Source organism: Pteropus medius, unplaced genomic scaffold, assembly GCF_902729225.1.
Source record: "Pteropus medius unplaced genomic scaffold, Ma_sr-lr_union100, whole genome shotgun sequence".
Lineage (NCBI taxonomy): Eukaryota > Metazoa > Chordata > Mammalia > Chiroptera > Pteropodidae > Pteropus > Pteropus medius.
The window spans coordinates 3,310,158-3,334,906 of record NW_024342257.1 but is presented as its reverse complement, the minus strand read 5'-3'; the positions used below and the strand labels follow the sequence as shown (position 1 = coordinate 3,334,906).

Sequence of the window (24,749 nt, the reverse complement as noted above, 5' to 3'; positions counted from 1 at the left end):
TTTACTAGAAATATAGCAGAGACAGAATTTTAGTACCAATGAGAACCTTATAATTTATCACTTATACTTTAAAAGGTTGAGAACATACTTTTCAGTCTCTCTCCAATAAGCACCCATATAAGTTTTGCCTTGTCATGCAATATTTAAGATATTTATTTTTTCCTTGATTATTGTAAGAATTCAGTTAAAACTTTTTAAAGAATATTTTAAATACATAATATGATTTAGGGATTTTTGATTAGTATAACCTCACATATTCTTTAAGCTGGAACATTCTCATTGCTCATGCTGGCAGGGAGAGGGGAAGGCAGAAGAAAATCTAAGTCACTTTTCATTAAGAGCAAATATTAACATTTGTGTTTGGTCTCATCAACTTGGATTTTGGCAGAGAAATTCCCATCAATTTGACAGATTTTACTCATGATAAATGTACTTCTAGAAGGCTTGCAACAAACCACTCAATTATAAATGGATATTTCTGAAGTAATTCTTTCTGATTTGTTTTCAGTTCCAGATTCCCTCATCCCCTTCGCAAAATTAGCCTGTGGTTGAGTTAAAATGTACTAGATGTAGAGACTAGTAAGTAGCATATCATAAACATGACCTCATTTTATACCGGTTTCCTCCTGTCATGATTACATTTAGTAAGACTTAAGTTTGTGGTTCTACCTTCTTTCTGGAATTCAAGGGAAGCTTCTGTTTGGCAAAGCTAGGTCAAAAAGAATGAATTCTTCATTGCTGGTTGTCTCCAAAGCTTATGCTGAAGTCCTAAAGCCCTTGAAGGATTAAGTTAATGTACTCACTTTTATATGTTGCTGGAGCTAAACTTAGGTAGATGAAAGCAGAAACTGGGAAGGTTTTTAATCTTTGTTGTAGGATTTATTATGTAGGATGGGAGTATCTCATTTTTCCCATGTAATTTAAATAAGGAGAATAAACGTTTTTAATGCAAATCGAAATTGAGAATTCATCTTATAGAGATCATTAACATTTATTTCATGGCATTTTTCTTCTGTATTTTTAAAATGCAAATACCATAAGAAAATCTTCCATTGCACTTGTGAGAGTGCATTTTGTTTCCTACTATTTTATATTTTACAGTTGGTCGGTCAAGTGCTGACTAATGAATGCCATCAAAGGTCTGTGTGTTATTGGTGTCAGAAAAAAAAAATAGCTTTTATACACAAGCTAAATCATACAAGCTAAGTTCATGTGGATGATCTGGGAGGCACATGACCTTTGTGCTTTATAGAGCTTGCTCAAATTCTGAAAGTAAACTATGTACATGATCTAAGATGTCAGGTTAAAAACTTCCCTTGGTTTAAAACAAAGGGAACTATTGAATATGTTAAGATGCCTCCGCCTGTACCACGGTGGATCACACCATACCACAGTCCTATGTTTACTAGGTACTTTGTGATGTTATATTAGCCAGCATGATGATGCTGCATACAGGTCAGAGAATGCTATAAAATGGTTTTGTTTGACCTCTGTGTGCCTCTGTTTTCTAATCAGTAAAATGGAAATAATAATACCTACATTACAGGTGTGTTGTAGGATTAATTAATTAAACCAAAGCAGAAGAACAGTGCTTAGTGAATCTTAATTAGTAGTACTAATAGTAGTAGTAGTGATGTTCTAGCTTTTCTTTTTTCTTTCTTTTTAGTATACAAATAATTAACACTATTCCTTATTAGGTATTCACCTCTGTAATTTGTCAGCTTAAGAGATTCTCATTCATTCATTTATTTCCTCCCTCTTCTTGTCCCTTTCCCTCCCTCCCTCATCCTCTTTTCACTTTTCTCCCTCTGTCTCTCCCTCCATTGTATTTCTTGGACTTGTTGCTGTCTAGCCGGAGCAGCAATAAGCTCAGGATGTAAATGTTGCTCTATGAATTGTGGCAATTTGATTAGGAGATAGAATTTGAAGCCCTATATCCCAGAAGAGGAAAAAGAGACCCAGACATTCCTTTCTTTGGTTTCTAATTTGTGTTTTTGAAAAATTCAGATTCAGTTTTATAGTTCAAATGTATTTAAACATTGATTTTTAAAATAAACCTCCTATTTGTTGTTATTTTATTCTCCTGCCTAATAAGCAACCAGTCAACTAGGGTAAGGTGGGTGATGGGAGGTTACTTTCTAAGCAAACCCTTATGGGCTCTGAATATTTAGGTCCAAGAGGTATGTATGTGTAATAATTCCTTCTTGAAAGATCCCCCCACCCAGCACACTTTTTATTCACCTCATAGATAGGGATATGGGTAAACCTAATCAGCTAGTCTGGATGGTCAGTGAAAACCAGAGAGAGTACAGGTATTTCTTATAATATGGTTAGGTAAATGTTATGAGTATGTTTTGAAGGTTAACTGTTAATTTCACTCTTTAAAGTTGATGTTATTTCTTTGCTAATCTAGATTTTTCTCTGTAGATTTATTTTCTTGGTTTTAAAATTCTATATTGTTTTCTTTTATTACTTAACTTCCTAACTCCAACCCCTTGCCCTTGAGCTGAATTAGCTGTGGTATCCCGGAATATCTATTATATGCTCTCTGTCAGTCCTGTTTTTTTTCTTCGGCTGCTGTTTCTTTTAAAGCTGTCATTAACTTCTTGGTTACTCTTACTTATTTGATATGGAATGTTTAAGAGCATAGACTTTGGAGAATAACAAACCTGGATTATCTTGTTTCCATTTTTTAACAGCTATGAGCCATGACTAAGTTAATATTATATCTATGAGCCTCAGGTTCCCCACCTATAAAATGGGGATAAATAATAGAATGTACTTCAAGAGTTGCTGCATAAATTAAGTCTTAAAAAATATGTAAAATGCTTAGTATGGTACTTGGAACATAGTTAACTTTCAATAAATGATCATTGTAATTATACTTTTGTTGTTGGCATCCATATTATGGCTATCTATCTCTTCTTTCTTACCATTTCAGCTTTGTGCCCATCAATGTTCTGTCCCGCAGGTTCCTTATGTGATAGACTGCTTTGGTGGTGGGACGGACTATTCTTGAACATGAGAAAGATCCTTTTTAAAGTGAGAAATTAATAGCTTCTAGTAATTAATTCAATAAATGTGTAGCTGCTCCAAAGGCCATTGGCAAGGTATCGTATAGTGAGTTTGAAGGATTTGGGGGCTGATTAAGGGGAAAAGATATGACTATGAGATGACAATAGCATGCAACAAGCTTTATTTGAGTGATACTTTGGCAGATTTGTGTGTATGGGAAGCCTCTCATAGCCTGAGACCTTCTGGAGACAATAGCAGGGGGCTACTACCCAGAAGGGGAGGAGGGCAAGGGAACTCCTGGAGATGAAGAGGATCAGAGAGGGAGGATATGTGTCTAGATGATGTCACTCAGCAGCACAGTGGAGAGTCTTTGGGTCAGAGGGCTTGAAAGGACAGTGGCGGTTGGGGTCTTTTTAGAGCTGTTGGGTTTATTTTATCTTTGGCTGGCAGATGTTGGGTGCAGTTTCACCTTGTATATAAACAAGGCTGGCTCTAAATGGCTGAGAATATGCTTACTTGGGCTATATTTAAAACCATTGGATGCGTAAAAATTTGAGTTTGGCATCTGTGGGCTTTTAATGGGCCTAAGCTGTTACAAAGAAGTAAACAACATAGGGCTAATATACAAAGGCCATCTTTTACCCATTTATAACCATATCCAAAACTATTTAAGACCCAATCCCTACCTCAGGAAATTCGTACTCTCTAGTGGGGAATTATATACTATGATAAATGGTGTAATCAAGGTTTGAACTAAGACGCTGGGAGGGACATCAAGAGATACTTTCTGGGAACAAAATAATACCACTTTTGTGGTGTTTGGGTTTTTTTAAAGCACACTCTAGCTGAGGAAAGCATTCAGCCTTGTTGGCTACTGGTGATTGACACCATGCTTCATTACTTCTTGAGTTTTAAAATTTTGCCACCCCATCAGTTACATTTTCATATTTAATCACTGTAGCTTTGGGCCTACATAAAGTTTCATTTCTGCATTTCATGTGAAAGAAAATGCCCCTTGTAGCATATTTTATTATGGTATAACTAGAGAGGGAAGAGGTCATTCTAGTACATTACTAAAATAGTCACTATTTAAAAACTTGAAAGGTGCCTGTGTATAGTTTGTGAAACTGGAGATATTCAGAACTCAATAGATATCTGAAAATGGAGAGACTTCTCAAGTTGGTAGATTAAGCTTGTGTTTAAGCTCTTGAACAAATTCACCATAAGTACTCTAGAGGCAGTCTTAATGAAGAAATTTAGATCCCAGGACAATTTTTTTTTTTTTATGGAAGGGTTTGTAAATTGCTCTCTGTTTCCCAGTTAAGACATCCCAGGAGCTCTTTGAACACTTATACTGAAATATGTGCCCAGTTGTTTCTCTTCTGTGTCCTTATGTACCTAGTGTAGCCAGCCCTACGTGCTGAAAGGAAAATACCAGGTTTTTGACACCCTGAATTAGAGTGATTATTTTCTACAGAAAGTGTGTCAAAGGAGGATGCAAGTGGAAAACAATTACTAGTGCTAATCTGAAGGTGTATTATAAATTAAATGAGAATTTGTAAGCTGATTTGAGAATTCAACCATCATTGAGAATGTTGTGTAGCAAAATATAGTAAGAGAACCGAGTATGTGTGTTGATCAGGGCTATAAAGGTTCTACGTGCATTGAAAACTTCAATAGTATTGATTATGGCCATTAAATAGGTAATTTCGCTTAAAATAAGTATAATATTATCAGCAAATAGAGAGGTACTTGAATAAAACTCAATTTAGGAATATTGTAAAAAAAACAAAAACAAAAACAAAAAACACCTGTCTATGATTCTGGTGTTGGCTCATTAATTTGTGGGCTAGAACTCATGACAGCAGAGTAAGAGAAATTCTATAAACCTTTAAGCACATTTATTTATATTTGTATTTCAGTGATCTACTGATTATAAATCTTTCAATTGCATAGTAACGTTTTTTCAAACTTTCTAATCTTTAATTGGCTAAACTGCTATGAAACCAAATTACTCAGCAGTGAAGAAAATAGAAATTTGAAAAAAGCTAATATTAAAATAAGTTCAGAACTTCTCAAATTTAGTCTGCATAACTTAGACTTCTTTTATCAAAGAATACCTCTCGTACATAATCTGAGTGTTACTGGCAAGTTTAAGATGTGCAGAGATATGTATGTGTCCCTCATGGGTTTTTAGGAATTCCCATGAAAGGACTTAACTTTGTTGGTCATGAGCTTTTGTTGGCATCTGCAAAGTCAAAGAATTGCAGAAGAGGTTACTAGCCCTTCATATTTTTTGGCTTTATGCAAAATGTGGTCTATATATTGATGTATAGGAGATACTGCTATTATCTTAAAGTCTTAGTGGAAAGGGGAAAAAAAAACGTGTTTTCTGCATCAAAATCTTTTGACTGAAAAAATATCTGTGATTTTACAATATTAAAAAAGTAGAGTCTACGGCCATGCCACCCTGAACATACCTGATCTCGTCTGATCTCTGAAGCTAAGCAAGGTCCGGCCTGGTTTTAGTACTTGGATGGGAGACCACCTAGGAATACACTGGCGCATGGGAGGGCTTTGAAAAAAAAAAAAAAAGTAAAAAGTTTGAATCACTTGTTTTGACCTGTACATGTGTAAGGATCGTTATGTTAGTTGCCTGTAATTTTTCAGGCAAAGGGACGTATAGTAATTGTTTCTTTAATATTGTAACTGGTATAGTGATTACACACTGCATACAAGGCCTCAAGGGCTAAGTATATTTGGTGACTTATTTGTAGTTCTTCCTCCCTCTCAGTTAAATACATGAAGAGTCCATTGTGGAAAATACAGTGTTAGAGTAGAAGAAATTTGAGTTCTATTAGAATAAACACTAATAAAATTGTCACTTTGCCTGAAATCATAAAAAATGTCAAAAATTTAAAACTACCTGTTAATTTGTTATGATAGTGTTTGTAAAACACTGTGAAATAAATGAAATGTTTCTACAATGTGTTCTTTATTTTACTTTGACAGAATTTGTCACTATGTTTAGATGGAATCCCTTATCTAGATTAAAGCTAAGTAAAGAACAATTTAGGAACACTATGAGACAAAAGCTTTAAGCGGAGTTATCATTACTCATTATAGAATCCGAAGGCAGTGGGGGAAAAATGAAGGTTACAAAATTTAATATTTTTTTTTTGTTAATCCTATATTCTTTTAAAGGTCCTTTTTAAGATTTCCATAAATTTACATCATTTTTGCCTTCCCTATACTCATGTCTTGCTTAAGTTTTTAAGTGTTAAAGATTTGTTCTAATAGTTATTTTCAATGTCCCCTTTGTATGAGTCCAAACAAGCAGTTTCTGTTTTCCATGGGGAAAGGATGATCTACTTTCACTCTGGAATCCATTTTTATTTGTTGCACCTTTGGAAACATGTATTCCAGGAGCTAAAGGACTTGCCATACAGATGAACTTTTAGACCACAATCTGTTCCTGAATTAGGAATTATTTGCAGATCCAAGACTATCAGTTAAAAGTACTAATGGTGAAATTAACTTAAATCATTGGTTGATTTATGCATCTTTTCCTACCAAAAGTATATTATAATAACACGTTATTCAAAACTCAGGTATAATTTTCAGTTTTAGGCGATTTATACTCTTAAATCTTGAAAGGAGTGAGTCATTTCGTTTTGTCAGATTAATTTTGCAGCTACATCAGAAAAGTAAATGATGTGGTTATTTATAAAAGCTACTTGAAGTAGATACATGGCGAGTCATTGTGAGGTGATGTATCTCCAGAGTGATAATCATAGCCATTAAGAGGTTATTTGTGTGCTATAAAGATAGTAATCACAACAACAGATATTAAGTTACTCTATTTAATACAAACAACAATCATATGTCTAGGTACATTTCTTCCATAGCAAGTGTAATTTTAAACACAATTATATAGTAACTGTCTTCTTTATTCCTATTGCTACTGTCCTAGTCTAAGTGCTTGTCAGCTCACAACTGGATCTCTCTGTCTCTCTCTTCTCTCCCCCTCTTCAATTCAGGCTGTCATGACAGCTTTGAATGCTAACTATGTGCTAGAAACAGTGCAAAATACCGAGGGCACAGTGGGGACTAAGGGAGACCTAACCTTTACTACATCAAATTTACATTATAGCAAGGAAGACAGGCATTGATAGAGAATTGTAATTTGATAATTGGAATGTGTTACAAAAGAAGTTGAGAACCGTGGGAGATTATAACGGGACCAACTATAACCTCCGCTAAGACCAGAAAGAATGAATAGGAGATGGTGGTTGAAGAAGGGGGCGGGGGTGCGTGGGGTGATTGCTCTAATCAGAGGAAAGTTTTAGTACAAAGCAAAGTTTATGGAAAGACCAAGACTGAAAAAAGAACTTGAGTTCTAACCATTATTGTTATACTGATGAAGACTCTGGCAGACAGAGTTCAGAATGTAGACAGGTTTTAGAACTTGGATTCTACTCAGATTTAAATGCTAATCCCATTTGAAATTCTATTCCCAACTGTGCAATTTATTTGTGACTTTAGGCCAATGAGTTAATGACTACAAACCTTGATTTCCTGACCTATAAGGTAGGACAGTCAATTCCTATATCATAGGAATGCTGTGTGGATTTAACTGAGGCAATGCATGTAAAGCTCTTAGCATAGTGCTTGCACATAATAAATGCTCAGGAAATGGTAGCTAGTATTTAGGTAGAATAGACCAAACTTGCTGATCTCTACAAGCTGCCTTTTAAGCCTTTGATTACTTTTCCAGTCTATCCTGAACATTACAGCCTACAACCCTTTTCTGACATTCAAAAATCTGAAAGCTCTGAATACAGAATTTTATCATGTGGCCACAAAACTTGACCTGAGGCTGTATTTAGTCTTTATCCTTTTTTTTGTAGAATATTCATGTTTCACTACTAACCTGAGTACATTTGATTTAGGGTGCTACCGCAGACTCTGCTGGGTATATTTTGTAACATATAGTACACATACCATATTTTTTTCTAAAATATGGAACACTCTGAATTCTAAAATACATCTGGCTTCAAGGGTCTCAGGTAAGAGATTGTGGACCTGTACCACCTGAAGTCATCTTTTGAAAATACCACCTTCTCCATATCTGTCTCTGAATCAGGAAATCATAAGGATTCTCAGTGGTTGTCAGACTTAGTCTAGACTACCCCTTGTGGTTTTCAAGACTGTCTCTACTCTGTCCCCAACCTATATATTCAAAATTTAATATCCTTCAACTTGAACCCTTTGTTTCACAAAAGTAAAATGCTACTTCCCTAAAATAAAATGTGAATGCTGCTCCTTCTGTCTGACTTTCTTCTCTTTCTCTCTTTTTGGCTATTCAAATCCTACCCAACAATTAGAGTACAATTCTTTATAGTTTAATGAAATTATATCTATCTGTTTCTTCTCTGAATACTTAATTTATTCAACCAATATTTGAGCTGGTATTATGTACCTGCTACTGTTCTAAGTGTTAGAGATCCAAAAGTGAATAATAAGCCAGAGAAATTAAAGTCTCTGCTGTTAGGGAACTTGTTTTCTTGAAAGCATAGCACAGACAAGTGAATAAGTGAACAAGATAATTTCAGATAGTGATTAATGCTATTAAGGTAATAAGAAAGGACATATGATAGTCCTGGGGAGGAGGAGGAACTACATACCTCAGAATCTCATAGTTTAGCATTATCTATTTTTCTGTGGTTAGTTGTCACTCCTCGGTTATATTGCAGATTCCTTAAGGGCAGAACTTCTGTGTGCCATAAAGTGCTGGGCATATGATGAGTACTGAAACATATTAATGTTTGGTTGAGACATTTGTCTTTTTTTTTTAACCGAGAAGGTACGAATTTATTTATTAAATATTGAGCATTTTGGCTAACTCATTGATCTAAGAGTATTATGTACAAGGTACTTTGCTGGGATTCGAAACATTTATATTTATGTAAAGTTAGCTTTCCTTTCATTCTTATTGCTTTTTATTCATAGACTAAGAAGAACTTTCATGTCCAAACAATTTTCCTATTTGAAATTGTTTAGGACAAAACAAATAAACATGATTTCTATACCTGTAGAAGAAGTTACTACTCTTAAAAACCTGGATGATTTCTGCAGTTGTTTCAGATTATTTCAGGTACTAAGTGACTTCCTCCAATTTATTAGTGTGAAATTTTTTTCAAGACCCAAGCGGCAAATGTATGTTTCTTGAACACTTTGCCCTTAGCCCTGAAACTGAGCAACATGTTACACAGGAGACTGCTGGATTCGCATAGTCACCTTTCTTGGAAGTTAAAGATTGAAGTTCATGTCAAGACAAATCAAGGTTGAGCAAATATTGTTATGACAGATTTATAAAATTTATCCAGTGTAGTGACATGATCTTTTGCTTCATGAAGAAAACTGAAGCCCTATACTGTGATGTCATATTTGATTTCTGCTACATGTACATTTTGTTCGTTATAAATCAAAAGAGCATCTTGAAGAGAAAAATCCCAAAAGGAATTTTTCTTTTGTTTATTTTTGGAATTATTTCATGTCATAAAAATGGTAGAAAGAATTTTGATTTGTAAAAGCCATGAACTCTGGTGGATTAAAATTTGAGGCTTTTGATTTGATAGTACTTCTGAGATGGTATCCTTATGGTTATAAAAATATAAAAGTATTGCTCTATTACAATAATGAAACGAATAGTTTGAGATGCTAACAACAACATAGCAAGGTGGAGAATAGGAGCTTAATGCCTGTAATCTCATCTTTTTGACTATTAGGCTTTTGCTCTTTGAGGGCAAGGCCATGTCTCTTTAAATCCCAGTGCCTAGCACACTGCCAGTTGATCTGATCTGTTTTCTTTCATCTGTGGTGATGGAAGACTACAGTGCCTAAGAGTATGTGTGGGTGTCTAAAGATGACCTTTACTGTTAGAAAGGAGATGAAAGAATGTTTTGGAGTATTTTAAATACAGGCAATAATAATGCAACGATTTTGAAAGCCAAAATTTGCTTTCCTTCTGTCTTCTTAGAATCAAACCTCTACATTGATCTCATTTCTAAAAATCTTCGCCTATTTACACACACACACACACACACACATTACACACACACGATGTATAAAGGTGTGTATGTATTTAGTGAACTACATATAACTGACAGGTACTCAACTAAAAAAAATATTTGTAATAAAGTATTCAAATGCCTAAACTGAATGTTCAGCTTGGTTACCAGGTGATTAAATGGCTTTGAATTGTCTTGATGGGTTTTACTGATTTATGAAGTTTAGAGTAAGTACAGGATCTGTAAAATTGGGAGGCAGGCCAATGAAGAGTAACTACTTCCTTCTGCTACTGCTGCTGATTTGAATATGTATTGGGCAGGGATATTGTCTAGAGATTTCAAACCCTGGATCAGCGGTTTATGTGGCTGGCCTTACTTAAGAGCCCCTCTAATGTGCAAAGTATATGGAGATTATATTAGAGTACTACCATATCAGAGCTCTCAGAATTTCTCTGTTGTGATTGTTCTTACATTCATCTCATGTTTAACTAAACTTCCATAAAGGAAGAGCTCATGCTTATTTTGTTTATGATTGTATTCTTAGTGCCCAGCACTGAGCAGGTGCATAGTAGATGCTCAAATATTTGTTCAATTGAATTGAACATGATTTTCTGTGTCATGTTGCCCTACCCTTCTTAGAGAGCAAGAAACTTAAAGCTGGGTAAATAATTGACTCTTCATCTTTGTTATGATGGCCAACTTATTTTCTCTAAAAGAGAATAGTCAAATAATGTGACTAAGTTTTTGAGTTGGTCCTAAGACTTTTGAATTATATACAATTTAGTTGTCCAATTTCTGTGGTACTAGAATAATTAAAAGATGTTTATAAAACATTGTATTACTATGTAACATTATCCATAGAGAGTTGAATCTTTACATTTTGCTGTTTTTGTTAATTTCCCCCGATTGAGAAAATCAAAACTTAATTTTCTTGCAATAATGACTCTTGCATTTCAATCAGAACTTCAGCATTAGAGTTTATAAGTAATCAGCCATTTCTCTTATTCTTAAGAGGTTAAGACTCTAGAATGATACTTTTATAATTATGCAATCCTCATATAATACTGTTCTAAGTTATATTTAATATAACTGATCATAAATGAAGTTTACTAAACTCTGATTGCCTGACTAATGCACAAGCTTATTGCTGTTCCAGAGTTGATTTTAATGAAATATATGGTCACTATATTTACTGGTGCAATATGTCCTTATCCTAATGACCATTATCATTAGATTTGCACAATAAAAACATACTAAAATGACTTTAATGAGTGCTTTTAATTCAGGGCTGTGACTCTAATGAAGTTTTTTTGGTCATTTTTTTAACTGCATAGTAGCTCTATAGTTTGTACACAGGGGTAAAATCCGTGTCTGCATGCATGGGTGTGAAAGAGATGTGTGCACCTGTATAAATGATGTTCAGATAAAATTCGAGTGCTTGTCCCTGTAGAACATTATCGTTACTGAGATTGTATTGTAATACAATCATGTAAAAATATATGTTTTAAAAGTCAGTTTGTGTAAAATTGACTGTGACTTACTCTTGTCAGAACTCTTTCATTTTGGTATTGGTTTTTGTTATTGTTCTCAACTCTTTTTGTACCTTTCTTTTTTTTACTAATATAGAAAGACAATCGTGGGGAAGAAAAAAAATTATTTTCTATCGCGCAGATAAATTAATTGTAACTTACACAATAATTTCAATGTATTTTTCATGTCCAGTGGCCAAAAGTCACCCCTTCTGAAATACAAAACTCTTCATATCTGCTTAAAGGTTTTCTTTTTCAATAGACATTTGTTTATTCTTTTCTGGACAGTTATAAAGAAGATTTCTAAATAATGGTATCAAGCAGATATTTATGAAAGTAGATTTTTTACGTGAGGGAAACCTATGAGAAAATATTCATATTAGTCAAATGTGCATAGTTATATAAGATATACACTCTGTAGGTGAAGGAAGCTTATAAATCAAGAAATCACAGGTGAGCAGAGTGTTTTTTTTTATGGTTCTTTATCATAAGTAATTGCAATAATTTTTGTACATGAATATAATTTCCTATGTGCCTGAGGATGCTCTATCATTCTTGAAGATACCTGTTAGGAAAAAAAAAAATCTTTAAGAAAACACTAAACAAAGTATAATCCTTCTTCAGTATTTTCAACATTTGGTTTCTCAATAACCAAACATTAAACTCAGGGATAGCTTTAGAAATAGAAATGTATCTAGCTAGATGGTACTTCAGGTAGAGGGAACAGTGGGTACAAAAACAGGACCCACTGGGGCATATATTTGGGAATAGAATTTCTATTTTTGTTTTCTATAGCATATGGATCATGAGGGAAGGAAAGAAGTAGAAGGTACCCTAGAGCTGATTAATACAGGACTTTGAATGCCATATTAAGGATGATGTTCTTTATTCTGTAGGTCATGAGGAGCCGTTGAATGTGAATGGGCATGTGATAGTCATTTATAAGTTTTATTGAGCTTCTGTGTGCCTGTGCCAAGCACTGCTCTAAGGCATTAAGGGTACATCCCTGAACCAAACAGGTGAATAACCCTGTTCTCATGGAAATCACATTTTTAGTGGGTGAAACAGACAAAAAATAATAAAGTATAGACTATATTAAAATATAAGTCCTATTGAAACAAGGAAAAGTAGAATACAGCACGGCAGGCCAGGACTGCCAGGAGCGTGCAGAGGAGTTGTGTGTTTCTGTTTAAATAGAATGGCCAGAGTAGGCTTCACTGAGCAAAAACTCAAAAGGGGGTTGATGGAGTAAGTCTTATGGATAATGGAAAAGAGCCTTCCAGGCAGAGAAGAGCCGGTGCTTGTGGCTTATTGCCTTATTGAGGAACCACGAAGTGGTCATTGTGACTGGAGCTGACTGAATGAAAGGGACAGTAGTAGAAGACAGGTCAGAGAGATACAGAGAATGTGCAGATCAAAAGGGTCTTGTAGGCCATTGTAAGGATTTTGGCTTTCACTTGGAGTGAATATAGGGAGCCATTGGAAAGTTTTGAGCAGAGTGACATGATCTAATTTTAACAGTATTACTTTGTCGTGTTCAAAATTAACTATAGGAGAGTGAAGGTGGAAGCAGGGAGACAGGTTAGGAGGTTTTTCCAGAAATCTAGGTAAGAGGCGATGGTGGCTTGAACCCAATCTTTGCTTTAAGAAGATGATTTTGGCAATGAGAGAATGGAAGCAATGGTAATGATTAGGAGGCTGTGGAACGTGGGGGAGGAGACCAAGGTGACACAGAAGTCTTAAACCTGGATCAGTGGAATGCAGATAGTACCAGTAAAATAAATGTTATCCTCCCTTTTTAAAAGTCTGTCCTGACCCTCTGAGACCACATTTTGCTCACTTTGTGTTCATGTAGTGTTTCTACTGGGTTATTAATTTATCTTTTTTTTTTTTTTAACCTCTTGCCACCTACCTGGAAAGTGTCTGACTTGTAGAATTTTGGCAGTGTTAAAGAATGATTAGGAAGATAAAATTTAAGAATTGTGGAAGACTGAATAATCTAAATTTGCATATAGTTTGTATATGGAAAATATCAAATTAATTAGCCACTTGATGAACATAGAGCATATTGGTCAAAGTGAGTTCGGTGGATGACATGTAAAATGTATTGAGGAAAGACTGTGGTTGCCAGGGTAATGCTCTTTGGAATGATGCTTGACCCCCAGGGTAATGGCAAAAGGCAGTTACCTAAAATGGTGTCTATGAATTTGAGATTACCATGAAATGTTTTAATTCAGTAATTCAATCCTAATATCCTAGAGCTTGACTATACTCACTGAAAAGGTTGTATGTTGACTAGGAATTAGTGTCTAGTAGTAACCAGATCTGTTGTCCCTGGGCAAGTCGCACTCTTCAAGCTTCAGTTTCATCATTTGTAAAATGAGGGTTTTGACCAGATGATCTCAAATTCCATCCAACTTTAATAGTCTCTAACTCCATAACATGTGATAGAATATAGACAGAAATGTTAATTTTAAAAAGAAAAAATATTCAAGTCTCTTCCTGTAAGACAAGGTGGAGATATTGCTAGTAATACATTTTTTCTTTTTACTGTCCCCCACTGTCAACATATAGACAACTGAGATATAGATTTAAAGCATTCCAGACATATGTGTACCTTAACTTAGAAAATTTGACCAAATCAAATTATATTTCCCCTTAATTTACACTCTCACTTTGAAGATATAGATGTGTTTCCAATCTTGATTTTATAACCCCCAGAAGATGGAAGAAAAAAAATCAGGAGTTGCTGAAGAACTATATAATCTATCTAATCATTTGGTTCAGGTACACATCCGGATGGTAGCAGGGTAGTTGAGGCACTTTTGAGGCTCTGACATTTCTCACTCAGTTTTTCATTACAGGAGATCATGAAGCTTGTCATTGTGCATAAAAGTTTTCTGTAACCCACTAGGAAAATTAGAGAAAATATCAGCTGGAGATAATCGTAGGGTAAATTGATCTCTCTTAAAATGGCTTCAGTTCTGATATAGATCATCCCCCTTCTTTTATTTTGCCTAGACAGTAAAGATTGATTGGGGTCTATGTCATAGGATGTGATGAAGACATAGTACAAAGATGTAGAAGTGTAGATCCCTGAGGGAATCATTGGGTTAATAGTAGACAATGAACTGTACACATAATAGTATATTTGTCCCAGCTGATCCAGGTAAGGATGATCTTTAACAGCATTTGGTTGGTGGTATTTGAAGACAATTTCTTGAGATCCTGAGACCAATAATTCTCACTTACTTAAAACTCAGTGGAATTCTCGCCACCTGTGAGACCATATTTTTTTTAGTAAAATGGTATTTGAGCATACAAGACCAAGTTGATGCACATTATTCAGCTTATATTGTAGGTAATAAGTGTACAGGATATAGTAGAATAGTTAATTTCAATTCCTAACAGGAATTTAAACAAAACAGGTTCTTCCCTAATCATGTCTTAGTTGACACTTCAACATATTTATAATATAATAATAACTACCCTTCATGCTCATTGTATGTTATTGTAAGATCTCAAAAATATCTTCTGAATCATGAAAGATTATTAAATTATTAATTACTTTACTTACTTTAGTATTGCTTTATTTTAATTCTTCAAATAATGGTGCCCATATTTTTGTTAACCACTCTATTTTATTAACTAGAATGCACCAGTTCCAATGATTCTCAGCATTAGAAGTAGAAAACCATATGCAAAAAAAAAAATGCATTGGAGTTTTTGAGAAATAGGCATATGTTAACAGAATCAGTAAGTTCAGTTTTACCCAGAATATTTATAAAGGTGTCCTTTAAGCATCCATCAGATGTAACTGAGTTCTAGACTGAGCTGCTTTATTATATTTCATTACTATTAAATGTGACATTTTTCCTATTCATATAATTTTAAAAAATTATGCATTGTAAAAACATGATTATTCATTCTAAAACTGAAAAAAAAAACTTGAAAGGGCTTATGGCTTTGCTATATCTTTTGTCATGTTTAAGTACTGTGGTCAAGAAGTCTTATTCAAATGCGACTTTGAGACCATAGGTGTCATCTTTAAAAACAAATGCCCCCCACCTTCATTTTTGATCCTTAAAAAGTATTTTTTCCTTTTGTAAAAAATGTACTCATTTATATATTAAACTTTGTAATTCTTTTAAACTAATGATAGTTGAGAAACTAAAAAGCGAGAGTCATTCAGATATTTTCTTGTATCTATGAATTTCTCTTATTGACAGGTATTTTTTTTTTCTTTTGGTTTTAATAGAACATTCAAATAAAAACTTTGGCAGATGATGTGGTAAGGTGTCTTAGTAGCATGTTATATTACTTATGCATGTTGCCTTTTTATTAAAGTGAGTGGACATAAAAGCATTGATATATGTAAGATATAAAATGTTTAGATGTTTACAAAGCACAGTAGGATGGAAGAATTATCAAGAGTGACTTTTTTTAATGTTAATATAAACAATTGTATGAACTCTCAACAAAATTTTGATATCATCTGAATGTATACCTTAACCAATTTTTTAAATCTCTATATCAATTTAAGTCTGGAAAACACAGATGTTTCCTTTTTTGATAGCCAAGTAAATTGAGTATGAATATGTTAAATATTAATATTGGAAGAAATTAAAATAGAAAGTTAAGTTTATTATGTTAGTCAGATATTTAAAATTCTTAAATATTTTTAAGCTGAATCTTATAGTAAAACTTACTAAAACTTGTGGGCTTTAACATTTAAATGTGCCCTTTTGTAGCTAAACTTAAAGAAAATGGTATTTTAAGATAGATAGCTTCACCAGTTTTTTACTTGGTGAAGCTACCTATCTACAAATAATGCAAAATATTGTTAATGATTTAAGGATGTGAAAGTATATGGCTTAAATTCATTTGTTTGTTGAGATACAGCTGAAAGCAAAAGCCAGTTTTCTAGATATAAATGAAGGGCATGGTGAAAGATCAAATATATATGTAAATAATGCTACTCAGTAAAAAAAAACAAAACTAGCACTGCAAAAGTAAATATGAAGTGATATGAGGGGACAGAAACAGATATGTTGATTTCATGATCGATTGCATGTTTAAATGCTTTCATGTCCACCATATCTTTTAGTGAAATTTGACTGTTGGATATATACTCAGCTTATTTGGGATTACTTAATATTTTTTCTTCAGTTGTTTGAAGATATATTATGTATCTAAACCAACTTGATTTTCCTCGGAGTTAAAAGAAAATCTGAAAATTCAAGGTGATTCAAAGAAATGAATCTTAACGTGAACTCTGGGAAAGGAACCAGGGACTTATGCATTTAGCGAGTCTTTTTTTTTTTTTTTTTTTTTTTTTTTTTTTTTTAGAAACAAGAGAGTCGATCTAGATGATTTTTCAGGTTTCTTCCCACTCTATATGATTATATATGATTTATATACTCATAATATTTTTGTAAGCAACCCTGTACTAAAATCAATTTTGTAATCCTAAATAAGCTGCCTAAAACTGCTCATATTTCTTTCAAAGTGCACCTTTTAATAAGAAAAGTGTTCTTTGAATCAAAATGAAAAGTATTTTTTTAATGGGGGTCAACAGAAATTTACATAAGTTATGGTAATAACTTCTGTGATGCTTTTTGTATTGTTGAAGTCATTTATAAGGACTCGGCAACAGGCAGTGAAGATGTGCTGTCCTCGCATCTAATATATGTCTGCTGGTTTAACTTGAGCTAACAGTATGTATGCATGTGTTTCCTAACAGAAACCAGAATAAAACTGAGTTGCATTCAGTTTTATGGTCATTACTAATTTTTGATGTCTAAGTTCTGTGGTTTAAAACAGAATGCCCTGTTTACATGCAACTGGAGTTAATGTACTTTATGTGAAATAGCAAGCTAATTATTAGAGATTGTACATGGTATCAGTGGTTCTGAGTCAATATCCATTAAATAGCAAGTTCTTCCTAATAGTATTTGTAGGATTAAGATATTTCTGTTTATGTTGTGTTTTCTGTAAATGGAAAAGGTGATACTTCTTGGTCCCATCTTTTAAGGAAGACAGAGATAGGGGAACTAATAATATTAGTAACAACAACAATAATAAATGGAAGCTAAGTGCATTAAGCACATCAACATATTTTAATCTCACAATCACCCTATGGTATAGGTAATATCATTAGTATTAAGTCATTATCCCTATTTTAGAAGTGAAGAAGTTCAGAGAGAGACCAACTGATTTGCACAAGTTACTCAGCTAGTAAATGGCAGATTCAAACCCAGGTAGCCTGGCTTCAGAATCTGTGCTCTTAATCATTATACTCTAATGCTACACTGACAAAGTATTCAGATACTTGTCACAATTTTTGGCACTTTGAAGAAGAGAAACATTACTATAATTCCCCTTAGAAGTGAATATTGGAAGCTCTTTCATTTTCTTTCTCTTTTTCTCATAGTTCCAAAGTTGCCAACAGAGATACATTCTCCCTGAAACAACCACATGACTTGGATGCAGGACTTTTTCCACTTGCTTCCTGTGCAAAACAAATGACAAGGGATTAAGTTTTACTTTTGAAGAGTACTTTTCACCCCCCAGACTGCTGAGGCTGAAGGGCTACTTCAGGGTTTCAAAATAGTACAATCTCTAACTGGAGCTTGCTGCTTAAAATAACATTTTGTCAAAAAAGACAGTAATGATGTATATTACACTAAGTGCCGTTTTGATGTTTCAGTTCTTCATTTTCGTGATACTCAATCTCTTTCTTTTGGCTTATTTTTTTTCTCTTTGCAGCGTGACCGAATTACAAGTTTTAGAAAATCTACTGTCAAAAAAGAAAAACCTCTTATTCAACATCCTATCGATTCTCAAGTTGCGATGAGTGAATTTCCAGCAGCTCAGCCATTATACGATGAACGATCTTTGAATTTGTCAGAAAAGGAAGTACTGGATCTCTTTGAAAAAATGATGGTACAGTAGAGCCTTAATTTTGTTTTAATTTAAAAATGCATGTGCCCAGAAGAGCACTGGGTTTTTAGTAAGTGTGTTTGTATAGACTATGTTTATATCACGAAAAGAGAGACCAGAAGCTTGTTGATACAGCAGAACTATTTTCAAAAGTATCTGTTTTTTGAGCTAAACATTCTTACCTGTCTATCTCTTCGAGTATGAGCTCTTAAAAGCAGGGGCTGTCTTGTATTCTCTAGTATTTGGTAGTCTCTGGCATATCAAAATAGTTTTTCAATTAACTAATTTGTGTTCCTGTTTCAATAAAGCAAAACAGCACTAAGTTCTCTTTGCTGCGCAAGGTATCTTGTTGGGTATATAAAATAGAATTGGGAGGGAAGAAGGTATAAAAACAGTAGCGTGAACAGAACACTCCAAGTTTGTTCTGTGTAATTCTTCCCAGTAAGTCATACAACCAACATTTCCTAGCACGTTGCTTATATATTTTATAGCTTATGGTCTAGATTATTTCTTACATGAGACAATACAAGATTTTGAGAATTCAGTAGTTTATGGTAGAAGAGAGGAGAGATGAGGCATTGGGCTATATTGCACTGATTTGCTTGACCAGAGAAGAACTGAAGATCTTGACTCATGATTCATTCATTTACATTTTTATCCAACTTATTATTGTAAATTTTTTTGGGGGGGTTGACTATCTAGAGTTAGTGTTCACAGGAGTTTCAAAGGTCCTTTCATTCACACCAAAATAAAAAGTTAAGAATCACTGAAAATGTAGACCCTTCTACTCTGCCCATTATGAAACCTCTCTCCCCACCCCCAGTAGTTTTCTCCTGTGCCTTGAAGAGTTAATAGCCCATCAGTAAATACCGTTGAAAGTTCAATTCCTTTTATCTTTCAAGTTTTCCTTGCTTGTTCCTTCCATCTAGTCACAGCTGGCATCTGGCTTTCTCCCTGACAGGAGGCCTGACAATCTTACCCTCTTCAGCCCTTCCTGCTAGTCCTGTGGTACACTGTTGTACCCTCTTTTTCCTGCGGCTCCTTCCATGCCATCTTCTTTGAACCATCTTCCAAAAACCCTTTCTCTTGTGAAGTCTATTATCTGCTGATCTTCCTTGATGATAATAGCACCTGGCTATCGTTTTGACTTTTCTCTTGCTATTCATTTTGGTGATTTCAACTATTATGTTGATAACCCCATGCATTTTTGCTCTTAGTTTCTTGATTTTCAAAACTCTGACCTCTGCATCAATACATTTAACTAATTATAGGCATGAGTACACCTTGGACTGAGTCATTCTTTGGAATGATTCCACCTGTGTGAAATCTTTAACTCTGAAATTCTCTGCAGAAGCTAAATAACCTATGTTACCTCTCCCAGGCTCCTAATTTTACAAAGTATGTATTGTTTAGTGGTTAAGATCTTGGACTTTGGGGTCATTCTCACTTGGATTTGTCTTCTGGCTCTGCCAGTAAAAGATTATATAACCTTTCTACACTTCATTTTCCTTAACTGTAGCAAAGGTATAAAAGATCTACCACGTATGGTTATCTTTAGGATTAAAGGGGATGATATTCCTAGAATAGTGCCTGATATATAAGCTTTCTGTATAAATAACTTTATAAATGTTGTTGCATTCCCTTTATCAAATAAAGTTCTGTTCTGTTTTTAGTTGCCAGTATTTCTCAATCACCTAAATTGCCCCTCAGTTTAACACTTGGATGCCTTATCTTAATCACCCCGAACAGTGATAACAACAACAGAAACAGAAACATTCCTTGATACTGTTAACATGCTTAATATTTAAAATTTTTATTTCTTCTCTTCAGTCAAACCTCACTCAAATTATTCTTACTGCTTTAATCTGCTGACCAATTGGTTGCTAATTTTTACAGTATTGAAGTAGTTTGTTGAGTTCGTCAGTGGCATTGCCCTACTCCACAGTTCCCTTAAGCTTGATGCTTATGTGCCATCTTTTATTCCATTGGTTTTCTCAGTCACTTCTAATTGCTTGCCAAATACCATCGTTATGCTTTTGCAATGACTCTTACATTTGTTTCCTCCAGCTGTTCTTGTCTCCTAACAGTTTATCTCCTTTCCTTCATTTTTTGCCCGTTCTAATCCACTATTGCCCTATTAATGATTCTGAAACAATTTTTTCCAAAGCTCCAAGAAGGCTCTCATTTTTCAGATGATCATTTTTTATGTCCCTATGCAATTTTTCCCTCAACTGTGCTCCTAGATGACTATTTCACATCTTTACTTTGCTGTTCAATTCTCAAAACTCTTACCTATATTTTTTTTTCTGCTGATGACCTTGCTGCTTAATTTACTGAGTAAATTGAAGCCATCAGAAGAGAACTTTTACCACATACATCTACCTAACTTTTAGTATCTGCAGGCACATAGTTTGTCTTGCTACCTGTCACCATAGGTGAACTTTTTATCTTCTAATCCTTGCATTTGTTTATGAAGTTCTATCCTTCTCACCTCCTCAAGGACACTGCTATAATAATTTTCTCCTCTCCTTCTGCCATTATCAGCAGCATACAACTTGTCTCATTTTACAAAACTTTTTCTTGACCTTATCTCCCTTGCCAGCTACTGCTCTTTTTACTCTCCTTTGAAACAAAACACTTCCCAGTAATTTTGTTTACATTCATTACTTCTCATTTCTCACTTCTCACTTTCTCTCCTAGACTCACTCAAGCCAGGCTTCTATCCCACCATTCCATCAAAACTTATCAGCGTCACCAGAGATCTTCATGCTGCTGAATCCCATGGTCAATTTTCAGTTCTCCTCCTAATTGACCTATCAGCAACATTTGATGCAATTGATCATTCTGTCCGATTTGAAATGCATCCACCTCCACCCCCCAGCATTGATTTGGTTTTCCTCCTGTGTCTTTGAACTGCTTGACAAGAAATAAATTTCTTTAAAATCGCTGATACAATTTATTATTTGCAGTTTCTAGGTAATGATATATTTTGGTGAAACTTTTGGTGAAAGCTTGAATAATGAAAGGCGATATTCAAATGTAATCCTATCTTACTCTGATAATTGAAACACTTGTTTTGCCTGAGGATCATATCTACTAAGAGCGGTTCTCAGTGTACAGGCTTGTAGATGTAGATAATAGGGGATATTGGGCTAAAACTGAAATTACTGTGGGACATTTTTAAAAAGTATTCACTTTTATTTGATTACTATAACTCTTATTTAATTACTAATAGCTCATTTTAAAAATCACTTGACTCTTTATAGCTAAGTAAAATCCTGAAACGAGTCCAGTTAACTATTAGTAGATATTACTAATGTTTCATTGACTTTGACGTCTGTTCTGTGTGTTACTGTGTCACTTTTCATATTGAGGATACTCAGTGAAGCAATTATAGACAGATCTTCTGAGTGATGGTATCAATGGCTATTGCCGACAGATTTAAAGCTCCAAATTTGAAGCTTTAGGTGATCGTTTATTTTATGGAGCACACGCTATTTATTAGCAGTGTGTTGTCAATAGTTTGTAAAACTGAATTTTGTTCTTAGAGTATGGTTACTATTATTGAAAATTACGAAGTGGTTCTTTTATTAAAACTTTCAAGAATGAAAAAAAACATTGTTTTTTTATATGAATTTTATAATTACCTGCATGGGGTAAATTATAATTGTTCTTTAAGATTCCTATTCCCTTGCTCTGCCCAGAGCCATGCTTTCTAATCTTCCACAGTGGGTAAAGGTAGTAATACCAAAATAATAATACTGTTTCCACATTTTTGGGGAGTGATTTTAAGTGATGACTGAACTATATTAGTAATATACATCATCTTTAACCCAAAATTCAAATTTGAATGAGGTTCATATTCATAGCCTTTCTCATGTTAATCGGAGGCATTTTGAATTGCCTCTAAATAGGAGCAGTGAGATATCTCCTCCCTTCCAATTTAAATATAAGGAACTTAATAATGTTGTAATTGAATAACTATTCAACATTTTAAGTTATGGTTTATTATCATGTTCAAGCCTTTGAACTTATTGAGAATAACTGAACTGGCTTTTGTACATCGAGTATAAGGCTTAAGGACTATTAATATTTAATAGTGATAACTTGTTTTTATCCAAATTGAATTAATGCAATTACAGCAAGGAGAGAAATGCTTCTGGACACGTACATTTCCTTTTGAGTATTATTGCTCTTCTGTATGCAGTTGTTTTTTTTTTTTTTTTTTTGGTGGAGAATAGGGGATTTCTGTTTTAAGCTTAAAGAAATAAACATATAGGGACGTCTTAGCCGTTCAAGTTGAAATTTAATTTCTATTAGCTAGCACAAGGATCCATTGAGTGGAAGTCCAGCTTACACTGGTGACTTCGGATTCATATAAATATGTCGATAAGGACTGTGTTCTAATATAGGTCATTAGTTTTGTTATATGCAAAAGATGAGGCTAGTGATGATTTATGATTAATTTCTAGGCACTCTTCATTTCAACTTCATTTATTAATGATGATGTTTAATATATGATTCCACATGCAAATTTGATGTTTTACACTTTGTTTCTATTCAGTAATTTATATTAATATATTTTTCATTTTTGGTGTAATTTAATGATAGTATAGTTATATGCAATAAATACTAAATTATCTCATATTCCATCTGCTAGAACTCTCATAAATAATCCCAAAGCTTTTAATTTTGTTCTCTCATTTTTGCCTTTCATCACTTTAGAGACTATTTAACGTTGAACCCCAGGTGTTGTACCTTAGCACAAGTGTACTTGTTCTCCCCTGACTGCTATCATGGGTTTGTTTGTTTGTTTGTTTGTTTGTTTGTTTCTCTCTCTCTCTCTCTCTCTTTCTTTTTCTTTTTTGCGATATATATTTTTTTAATTAAGTTTATTGGGGTAACATTGGTTAATACAATTATGTAATTTTCAGGTGTAGAATATCATTTGACATCTGTATATTCCATTGTGTGTTTACCACCCAATGTCCAGTTTCCTTCAGCTATCATATATTTGATCCTCTTTTCTTTCCTTCTCCCCCCCCCATATTTGACCCTTTTCTGTATACCTCCCCCTTCCTCCACCACCCTCTACCCTCTGGTAACCACTAGTCTATAGTCCATGCCCATGAGTCTCTGTTTGTCCTGTTCATTTGTTGCTTTTAGGTTTATATCTCACATATAAGTGATATCATGTGATTTTCACCTTTTTCTGTCTGGCTAATTTTGCTGAGCATAATTACCTCGAGTTCCATCCATGTTGTCGATAAGGGCAGTATTTCATCTCTTCTTAAGGCTGAGTAATATTCCATTGTATATATGGACCACAGCTTCTTTATTCAATCATGTATCTAAAGACATCGGTTGCTTCCATGTCCTGGTCAGTGTGAATAGTGCTGCTATGAACATCGGTGTGAAAATATCTTTTTGGATATAGGTTTTCAAGTCTTTGGGGAAAATACTCAGTAGAGGGATTGCTGGATCATATGGTAGATCAATTCTTAGTTTTTTTGAGGAATCTCCAACTTGTTTTCCATAGTGGCTGTACCAATTTGCAGTCCCACCAGCAGTGTATGAGGGTTCCTTTTTCTCGACATCCTCTCCAATATTTGTTATTACTTGTCCTGTTGATTATAGCTATTCTAACAAGTGTGAGATGGTATCTCATTGTGGTTTTGATTTGCATTTACCTAATAGATAGCGATGTTGAGCATCTTTTCAAATATTTGTTGGCCATTTGTATGTCCTCTAGGGAGAAGTGTCTCTTCAGATCCTCTGCCCATTTTTTGATTGGATTGTTTTCTTTTTTGTTGTCAATGAGTTGTATGAGTTCTTTGTATACTTTAGATATTAGGTCCTTATCGGAGGTGTTGCTTGCAAATATATTTTCCTATTCTGTTGGTTGTCTCTTTACCTTGTTGAGGATTTCTTTTGCTGAGCAGAAGCTTTTTAGTTAGATGTAGTCCCATTCATTTATTTTTGCTTTTCCCTTGCTTTTGAAGTCATAAAATCCTTTTTAAGTCCAAGGTCCTTGAGTTTAGTTCCTATGTTTTCTTCTATGCATTTTATTGTTTCAGGTCTTATATTCAGGTCCTTAATCCATTTTGAGTTAATTTTGGTGTGTGGTGATAGACAACAGTCTAGTTTCATTCTTTTGCAGGTGGCTTTACAGTTTTCCCAGCACCATTGA

General features: G+C 34.2%; 1 protein-coding gene across 11 annotated transcripts in view; it reads left to right on the top strand.

The window, feature by feature from the left end:
• The window catches only part of DIAPH2 (diaphanous related formin 2), a 939,022-nt gene that overhangs the window by 29,679 nt on the left and 884,594 nt on the right, over positions 1–24,749 (top strand). For 10 of the 11 annotated variants that reach the window (XM_039859137.1, XM_039859172.1, XM_039859127.1 and 7 more), the window contains exons 2-3: positions 15,876–15,908; positions 18,386–18,562. In XM_039859137.1, the coding sequence (XP_039715071.1) occupies positions 15,876–15,908; positions 18,386–18,562 (210 nt within the window). The remainder of the gene's footprint in view (positions 1–15,875; positions 15,909–18,385; positions 18,563–24,749) is intronic. The other variant, XM_039859121.1, reaches the window with a different exon arrangement.